This window comes from Ascidiella aspersa, chromosome 2 (assembly GCF_963924565.1).
Source record: "Ascidiella aspersa chromosome 2, kaAscAspe10.2, whole genome shotgun sequence".
Classification (NCBI taxonomy): Eukaryota; Metazoa; Chordata; class Ascidiacea; order Phlebobranchia; family Ascidiidae; genus Ascidiella; species Ascidiella aspersa.
This window is the reverse complement of record NC_139448.1, coordinates 25,645,985-25,656,197: the sequence shown is the minus strand read 5'-3', so window position 1 is coordinate 25,656,197 and position 10,213 is coordinate 25,645,985. Positions and strand designations below refer to the sequence as shown.

Below are 10,213 nucleotides of genomic sequence, written 5' to 3'. Positions count from 1 at the left end.
GCAAAACTTTTGTGGCGCTGTTTTCAGTATAGAACTCCATTTTCAGGCGGGCAAATTTTACAAATAACGTTGCAACAGCCGTCAAATTTGGGTTGAAATGTTAACCGCGTCATTTAAAGCGGCAAAATGGACTCCCCATGCAAAAGCCAAAGTTTTTATTCTGGGGCAGCTGTTTTAAAAAATAAATTAAACAAAAAAAGTAGCAAGGGGACTTTGACCAATTTTAGAAATTTTAGGAGGTCCGCAAAACCACAAAATCAGAAGACAAACGAAAGTAATATGCAAAAATTTATCATAAATCGCTTCTTTTTCTATTAGATGCCTAAAATATTTAGTGATGTTGTCTATTGTCGATTAACATTTATTTCGTAGGTGTGCCACCGGCGCTCTTTCACTATTGTACGTAAAAATTGATAAAAAAAAAAACTTTCTTCAAATGCCGCATACCACAACGCATATTGTTTGAGTTAGGGTGCGGGTTAGCGTTTGGTTGAGGGTGGGTCAAGTTATTATTAATAATAAACATAATATTACTTGACCCACCCTCACCCAATCGCTAACCCACACCCTAACCCAAACAATTTGCGTTGTGGTATGCGGTATTATTTTGTTTTGTTTTTTGCATAACTTTTCACGTATACATAAGTGAAAGAGCGCCGTGCCGCCTAATTGTTTTAGCTCTAATGGTGTGTCAGTTGTGTCACAAGTTGAAAAGGGTTGCAGAGCACTGTCCCAGACCAGCGCCAAAAAAACACAGGTGTGCAGTCACAGATTGTAGTCTCTGTTTCTTTAAACTTTTTTTTACAGTAAACAAAATACAACCTACTCTCGGTAAATCAAAGCAGCAATTAAAACAATTAAATGGAACGCTTGAGTGATTTTACGTATAATAGGGAAAGTCCCCCGAGTGTGGGCATTTTAGATTAATTTATATATTTTATGATTTGTTGGTGCAAAATAATCTCTTTGGTTGGTGCAGGAGGTTATAATATATTTGGTTGGTGTTTTGAAACTGTTTATGTATTCCCATTTATCTGGATTATTAATATAAAGTCGGGACACACTGTTCTTTTATCTTATACCAAAGTTTCTAAATCATTAAGCTTATTCTTTTCGCCAAGCAATTTGTGTTTTCTTTGGAAATAGTTTTAAAAACATTGAGGTAACGTTAGTTATTCAGTAAAAGTTGCTTAACCCGAATCTAAATTTTGCACACACGTAACTTTTAGGATTTACTGTTGTACAAATTACCAATGTATGTCTATAGATTTTAACGTAGGGGTCCGGCCCGCGACGGGATTTTGAACGGCCCGCAGACAGTTTTCGGCCTTAATTGATATTGTGGCCCGCGGCCTCATTTTGCCACATTTCGCTACTAAAATCATTTTACTTATGATGCTTTTAGTAGCGAAATATTGTTATCTTATAACATTAAATTCCAAACAAACTGATTTTCGGTTTACTAAGTTCTGCACATAGTTTATCTTCAAGTTGGGAAGTAATCAGTATGTTTAATGTGCAATGAAAGTGTGGCCGTGTTTAAAGAGTACAACATTAACCGCCACTATGCGACAAAACAGGCAAGATTTGGTAGTACTTAATCCGGCCCACCAAGTAGCCTACTTCATTTTCCCATATCTGGCCCGCCAACTGGAAAAGTTGCCCGCCCCTGTTTTAACGGGTTAATAGCAGGAATATAGTCAGGGTTGCCAAACCGTGCTTATTTCTAAGACTTCAGCTTATTTTGGGGTGCAGTGTCTTAGAAAACACAAATGTGCTTATTTCTAAGAAACGTGCTTATTTTAGAGTTGTGTGCTTAGTTTGTCTTATTTTAGTTTTTAAAGCGTCCTTAATCATTTATTTTAACATTGACAGAGGAGTGAGAGACTTCATTTATTTATATTTACTTTTTACCATGTTCTTCAACTTATAGAGCATTAGTGCTCTATGTTTTACCCATATAATAACAACAATGCATCAAATTACATAATAACAATGAGTTGTGATTGTTTATAAAAGAGCTACGATCATTGCTGTTATTGTGATTGTGAAACCAGCTCAGAGGCTATGGAAAACACAATGTTACTACAAAAAAAATTGCTAAAAACATTACAGTAAATCATTCAATAAATAATTTTATTACAAGCCAAACTCCGCCAGGTAACCTTAACTAGCAGACAGGATCAGCTTCAGGCGTTTCATGCTGCCATGTACCACGGTTTAAAAGAGGGGTCGGCAACCTATATGGCCCGCGGGCCGGATCTGGTCCGCCAGTAAATTTCATCCGGCCCGCGACCTGCACAAGCTGGACAGTGAACACGGCCAATTGGCCAGCGCATGCCTCATATTTTTCACTATGTTAAATAGAAATATGTTTGCGCTTCGCGCGAGTCCTATTTTCCTTGCCCTTTAGGTATATTTGCGTTTTTGAGAGGGCTTCTTAGACCAAAGGCGACGTGAGCATGGTAGCTATATCGAAATAGAAATTATTTGTAGCATGAAACTCTCTAAAATTAAAGTTTATTTAACTTAATCCATATTATTTTCGCTGATGCATTCCGTCTTTTATAATAAAGGAAATATATTAAGGCCCGTCAAGATCTTGCTGATATTGGTTTGGCCCGCGAATAGATAAAAGGTTGCCGGCCCCTGGTTTAAAAGGTGTACAGGTGCGCTCTGGCGCAAAAAAGTTGACAAAGCTTGCATTAAATAAGGGTGGTTAACTTGCCAATTTCAAATAAACGCATTTTTCGGGCTTCGCGCGATTAAGCTACGTTTTGCACATACAAAAATAGCTGTTTTTCAAGTTTTTATCTTATTTTATAACGTCATTGCTGAAAGCTTGGATTTCACCCCCAGAATCCTCGATCTGCCCCTGGTCTTCAGTAGCGTGCTTATTTTTGGGGGGTAGCGTGCTTATTTTTTGGGGGGGTAGCGTGCTTATTTTTTGGTCGGAGCAGATGGTAACCCTGAATATAGGCCTACGACAATTTTGGATCGGAGCACATGCCTGATTCCAAGTGGTATCGCTACTCGTCAGGTACTCGGTTTCTATTATGGCGCCGGTTAAAAACTAAATAATAGGCCTATAAAAATTCTAGCCACGAACTACGATCCAGCCAGCATGCAATATATAGCCGACCTTACGACAAGGTAAATTCACTTAAAAATATTCGGTTAATCACTTAAATAAAATACACTTTTGAACGTTTTAATATGCGATATATGATTTTCTTGTATGGAAATAGTTATGACGTCATTTGGGATCGGTACCAGACTTAAAATGTCGAGTAACTGATATTCTAGTGCCTAGCGTTAATTTTCTTTAAAAAGTGGCAATGTTGACCGTGTCCGGCAGTAGGCCTATAGTGCTTTACCAGGCAGCCCGTGAGCAGGGTGAAGCAAGCTTGATCGGCACCGCGTTCTCTGTCCGAAAATCAAGTTTAATCAAGCGAATCGGTTGGGTCTCAGACAATAAACTAAGATAATTTTTTTTCTTATTATTAAAACTGAAACCCATCTAAAACCCAAATAAAACCAAATAAAATGAGAAATAAGTGTTTACGATAATGGTATCCTAGACTTATATTAGATATAAATTAAGATAAATTAAATTATTGTTCAACTTGTATTTTTCCATTTTTAATGATGCTCGATTAACAACGGTTGACAACACTGTGACTTTAATTGTTGCGACATATAGGAATACAAGAATTCGTTGCGAAAATGTGTGTCTTTTTCATTAAAGTCTATAAAAAACCATCGGTATCTTTGTTTTAAACCAATGCACAACTTTTACTTTAAACCAATGCACAACTTTTACTTGCAATCTGTTAACGTGGAAGGGGGATTTATTCAAAGGTTGTCAAGCGTTTATTACGCACTTTGCCTATAAATAGTACAACTTAAATCTCAGGAACTATGATTATATAGGCGTAAATTAATCGGCGTGCAGGTGACAGATTTTGTGACTAACATCCTGTCGGAAAGTCCTCGAAAGCTACCGACCTTCCGTATAACGAAAGAAAAATTCCCAGGTGAATCATTAAAAAAATGCTTGGTTTTTACCAGTTGAGTAACAGGTTAAATCTCTGCTGAGTTAACCTCACGAGTTTCCTGCTCGATATGAAGTCAAGCAACCAAAATCAAACAAGTTCCCATAGTTAACAAAAATCCAAATTTAGGCTAGTGCAATATATAGGTAATTTGATCTTGAATGCAAAGTTATAGCCTGGCTTGGTTTGATTATTTTGTCACTTAATAAACCTTTACAATTATGTAATACAGTGGTTTACAAGGTTTTGACATTTTTTGTTTTTTTTTTGGTTGGGAGGATCAGGGCATGAAAGCTATAGGCTAAGTTTCCAACAGTTTTATATTCGAGGGTGCGACGAAACGTACGAGATGCCTTTTGTCAAAAGGGTTTTTCCAAAAAGATCTAATGGAAACATTATTTAGATTCAGTGGTAACACGAAAAAATTGCATTACGTAGTTGACGTACAGATAAACAATAAGGGCGCATGGACAAGGCCATTCTCCTGGATGCAACTTTAGTCTCTTGGTGACCTGGAAATGTTAGTAGCCTATATAAAACTTGTACATTTGTTGGAAAATAAATATTTTAGCATAATCATAGCAAATAGGCTAATTGTTTTTAGCATAAATCCTGTTTTAATCCTACTTCTTAACACCTCGAGCCTATAACTTTAACAAAAAAAACGAAATGTGTAGTAGCTTGGTGCAGCGCTTTTCAACCGGGTGTATTGTACACGTCAGGGTGTGCCAGAATTGTTAAAGGGGGCACCATATTGATGGGGTTTACTCGGGTGTACAACATAGCCTACCACATTACAATAAGCTTATGAGCAGGCATCATAACAAATAAACAGAATTATTACCTGACGGACTGGAGTGTGTCAAAGTCTTTTTATCCCTGTAAAGTCAAGTCTTTTTATCCTTTCTTATCCAAACTAAAACCCTGGATCCGCGCTTTTGCCCTTTTGTGTTAAACGGACTTTCCCAAAGCGGAGTTAACATGTTAAAATAACAAATGAAATCGGCGCAAAGAAGAATTTTTTTACATTTGCTCAGTAAAAGTTGGCAAAAAAGTAACGGCAAAATTTATCGCGGAACCGCTGTGAAAGAAGCACTGACCTAATAGATGTATATGTTGAAGTCTCACATGCTTCCCTACATTCCTATTTTTTATTTCAAATAGGATATTTTTTCTAAACACGAAAATTTCAGCAGGGTAACTATGGATAACTCGGGGCACACAGTTAATATTGGTTTAGATTTAGACTTGTGGTTTCGAACCAGTGTGGCTCGGCACTGTGGGGTACTATTTCAAACGCTTAAGGGTGCCGCGATTTGTTACAAATTCGTTTAGATGTTTTAGCTCCATTGCCGAGCAATGTTTCTCAGATTTTTGTTTTTTTACTTTGTTCACCTTACCTTCTGTTTTAATTTCGTTTAGTGTGACATCATTGCAAACCACTTAGAAAAATGGTAGTAAAGGTGACGCCAACTATTATTTCATGTTGAGTGCTGTAACCACGAAAAGACACTGTTCGACGCTTTTCGTATGCAATAAAACCAACGCCAAAGTAGAAGTTTATAGCTGACTCTTGTGGCAATAAATCGCTTGTGTTGCACTATAGGCTACTACACTATAGGCTGCATATTTTAGCAGTTCCATTTAGGATACATTAAAGCTAAAACTACATAAACGTAAATCAGCAGAACGTAAATTGCGATATAAACCTTGTATAACATTAAAACTTCTTTATTGTAAAACCATTTTACCATTCATGTATATATACACTCGTTGGGCGGATAAATTTTGTTTCACAAACTTGCGTCATAAAAAGAAACATATAATTGCACATAGCTCTTTTACTTTGTACTTTTAATACAAAACCATAAATTTTTAGGTTTTTTAAATAAATTCTAAACAATTTTATCAAATGGGCTTAGATATAGAAACAGAAGTCTGATTCTTGGGAATGATGAAAAAACATTTATGTACAGAAACAAATACAGTTTGGGTTGAATCTACCCTATCATTTTGATTGTTATGGGAAATTAAAGCTAAGAAGTGTATATACATTGTTTTTCACATAAAAACATTAAAAAAATTCAAGTATGTGTTAAAGTTTGAAATCAACACAATTTTCCGAATTTAAAAACAAATCAGAACAAATTAAATTTATCTTTACAAATTTATCAAAATTGACAGGCATATTTAACGACTTCTATTTCGAGTATTTTTATGACTTGTTTTCTGATTGCAATATCAAGATATTCAAATTTAAATAGGCACTAATTGACTAATTCATCAGCTATATATTCACAACCCGGAACACTCAACGGAAAATCACAAATATTTAATTCTTTATTGAAGGCTGTCCCAAGTGCACATTGAAAGTGATACGCTTTACCCAGGTCACAAATATAATATTCCTTGCAGGATAAGAAAGTATATTTGCCGGTTTCCTCCATCGAACAATCTAAAGTAAATTAAGTATTGTCAATACTACAAAGACTCTGGAAATGGTCTATTATCACCAACATCAGCGAATTCAGGAATTAATGTGTTTAAAGGTTTAATTAATGTAAAACAGCAGATGTTCTGATTTACCCATAGTTAGCCTACAGATGGAAAAATGCTAGTTCTACCGGTTTGTGTTTTAGTGGTGGTTGTTGTAGCCCTGGGAGTTGTACTGGGCCTGCTGGTTGTAATGGCCGTGGCTGGCATGCTACTTGCAGAAGGAGGACCCTGTGGCGAACTGCCGCTTAAGATGCGAACATCGGAACAACCGTAGAACTCCTCCTGTGGCCCTAAGCCAATACCACACCCTTCCGCAGAACAGCCCCAGCTGTTACCTGAATGTAAGTATTGGTTTATGTGGCGACGTAAGCTGGGTATGGTAATGTCTGGAACTTTTCATAGGGGTAAGCGTCGCTCATTACAATACTTGTTGACCACAAAAAATATAGGAAAGACCCTAAAACAATCCTTCATGCTTAATATTTTGTTGTTTAAAAGTTTGTCAAAAACGAAACAGTCTTTAAACGTATTGTTGAAAATACACGTTGTTACTTAAAAATTAAAGGCTACCAAAATGATTTTTAGGGTGTTTTCTCTTGATATAACCCCAAAATATTATTCATAGGTTTTATTAAAATGCTATATTTCTAGGATATAACCGATGGGTAAAACGTATATTTGTCAGCACATTTTAAAGTAAATAAGTGAAAAATCACCTGTATGATACCTCCATTGGAGTACACACTGATTACATGTAAGGTAGTTTGGAAGCTGCAAGGTCATAGTAATGTTCCCAGTTGTAGTAATTGGGTTCTTGGTGTTACCGTCTTTGAAAGTGAGCAGATGCCTTTTGCAAAACGAAGGTTAGTTTCTTTATCGTTATCGTTTAACGTTTTAATGTTTCTGTAAATTTGTACCTGTTTAAACATTCTTGTGTTACTTCCACTCCCGTGTTAGAGTCGTATGGACATATTCGGAATTCGAAGAAGCCTTTGTGGGCCGCAGTAAGCTGTACCATGACATCTATCATTTGACCTTGAGTGTAATACCTAAACCGCAATCAATGCAACAAATCAACTTAAGCTGATTAAGTTTAACTTTGCTACGGTAAACTAAAGAATGCTACATAGAATTGAAATCTTCGGCGTTTTATTCCCCATGCCTTTATTCAATTTGGTGTAAAATGAAGCATTCTTGGAAAAGGCGTACCATTTTATTAAGGCAGTGTCATGCGCTTAACAGCATTTTTACCTGGTTATAATGTTCTTCGCATATTTCCCGCCTGCTTCGTTTTCTTTTACCTTGTCCGCGTAGTTGTCGCCACAAATTCCACACTTTCCTTTGTTCTTTTGTTGAGTCTATAATGGGGAAAATATCTCAAACTTATGCTTGTTTAGAAAATCAGTCATTAAAACTTGTTGAATGCACCCGATCTCGTCCGATCTCGGAAGTTAAGCAACGTCGGGATTGATTAGTACTTGGATGGGTGACCGCCTAGGAATACCAATTGTCGTAGGCAAAATATGATTTAAAAAAAAAAAAAAAAAAAAAAAAAAGATTAAGAAGGAAATATATTCTCGAGATTCAGATAATTTCCGAAGCGAATAAAAACATTAAATTGTGACAAAAAGCGCATTGATACACTACAAAAAAAACCCACAAAACTATAAAAATACTTTTATTAAGAAAGAGCGATGAAACTTTTCGAGAATTGCAGGAGTTTCTATATTGGTGGTACATACTTCTTATGAGTATATTTATATATTGGTGGGATGAGTTTGAAGATTGACAACAGGGCGTTTTATGCAAACTGAATTTGTAAAAAAGAAGATATCTCCTCGCCCTAATGCACGTTAATGACGACAATGACTTCGAATGGTAGCAATGTAGCAATGTAGTATAGACTTTCTTGTCTCAAGAAAACAAGAAAGTCTATACTACATTGCAGGGCGTTTTACTGTTTTTTTATTCAACCAAATAACCAGTGTCGATTTCAGAAAAAACATGTTTTGTGAATAATACTTTTACGACAATTAAACAGAAGCACAAAAACGTAAAAAATACGTTTTCGAATTCTATTCAGGTAGCGGTGCATGGTATAGGCCAGTGTGGTCCAAGGTTGACAGCATCGTGGGCCACAATATTTCTTTGATATACTTGGCGGGCCACATAAAGTAGGCTATATATGCGACATGCGTGCCAGGAGCGATCAACGATTTTCGTAAGGTCGGGGCATGAAATGTTTAAAGATGACGACAAAAAGCATCGTCAAAACGTAATGTGATAATGAGACTGCTGGCAAAATGGTGCGCGCGAAGAGCGAAAAAATTGCGTATTTGACAAAACAGAATACTGCATTGATAAGCGTATGTTTTTTAACTAGATATATTTGGTTAGAATTGCACGATGGAAAGGTCCAGGGCGTTAACCTTTAGTCACAGTGATCCTGTAAAACAATACTTTCCCGAAGTGCTATATATTTCATCGTTCATTTACCTTAAAGTTGCAAAAATAGTAATTTATAAAGGGTCGTACTTTTTATGTTATGTTTACTGGTCCATAAAAAAGACGAAAACAAAACGCTAATCTAACCTACAAGTTCGCAAAACAGCCATTTTGAAAAGTTCCATATAGGACGTACTGCGACTTTTAAACCGGTCTAACACCTACCAAAATTAGGCGCTCTTGCCACCCCTCGATTAAAACTTGATGGGCGATAGTAAACCGGTTAATTTATTTAATAATGTAACTAGGCTTATAACCAAACAATTGCAATATGCTTGCCGATGATCGTTGGTCAGTTAAATGTCTTTGATTAAACTCTCAACTTTACGTATTGCAATAATTCAACAGTGCTTCGCGGGCCACAAAAATAATGTGGCCTGGGTTTGGACCACCCTGGTATAGGCTTTATATGCTTTACAGTTTGCTATTTACCGCAAAACCTCCGCAGAAAAGCTGGTTGTCGTTGTAATTTTTTTCTATAACATTTTTGAATAGATTCAAATTTTTATCACTGTCCGCCAAACGCCACATGCTGGAACGACCTGGTGGTTCAAGGAGGCGTCCATGGCCGTCAACGCAAACCATATGTTCTGAAACTGCAAAAATATCTGATGGGGGCTTTTTACAGCACAAGAGTATCATTCATTCTCTATCACTTATTGTTTTGCAAATACCGTTAAAGTTTTTAATATGTACCGATATTGTTTTTTATTCAAATTTAACTGCAATTATCGCTTCAGCGCCGTAAATGCAAAAATGCAGCAAAATATCATTAGAATATACCGAAATACAAAAAATATATAAAAACGAAATACGCATTGCAGAGCAAGCATATGGAACCATTTGTTTAAATATAATTCACGATTTTAAATAATAATATATACCTACCAACGACAAACAGAATGCCAGCAAGACAACGTAAAAGCTTCATTGTAATTTCTCTCATTAGTTGTTGGAAGTCCAAGTTGTGACGCTAGCATGAAGTCAACGACCCATTATATGGTCCTGCTGAACGCATCGGAATTTTTTCAACCATTAGTCATTGCAAAATAGGTGCTCACCTGCAAGCGATTTCCGCAAATACGGAAAGAACCTGCAGTCCTGCGTCTTAGACATCGTTGACTCAACCGCATAACTCGTAAATCTATATGCACGAT

General features: G+C 36.5%; 1 protein-coding gene and 1 pseudogene across 1 annotated transcript; one reads left to right on the top strand and one right to left on the bottom strand.

Annotated features, from left to right (window-relative positions):
• Nucleotides 1–5,776: 5,776 nt before the first annotated feature.
• On the bottom strand, nucleotides 5,777–10,009 carry LOC146164508 (uncharacterized). The gene is made up of 7 exons (XM_083382497.1): nucleotides 9,945–10,009; nucleotides 9,489–9,652; nucleotides 7,803–7,909; nucleotides 7,469–7,600; nucleotides 7,268–7,398; nucleotides 6,680–6,886; nucleotides 5,777–6,510 (listed from the first exon to the last, which is right to left on the bottom strand). The coding sequence occupies exons 1-7, from the start codon at nucleotides 10,000–10,002 to the stop codon at nucleotides 6,323–6,325; spliced, it is 987 nt and encodes a 328-aa protein (XP_083238623.1). The 5' UTR covers nucleotides 10,003–10,009; the 3' UTR covers nucleotides 5,777–6,322.
• Nucleotides 7,952–8,070, top strand: LOC146164509 (5S ribosomal RNA; annotated as a pseudogene).
• Nucleotides 10,010–10,213: the final 204 nt, after the last annotated feature.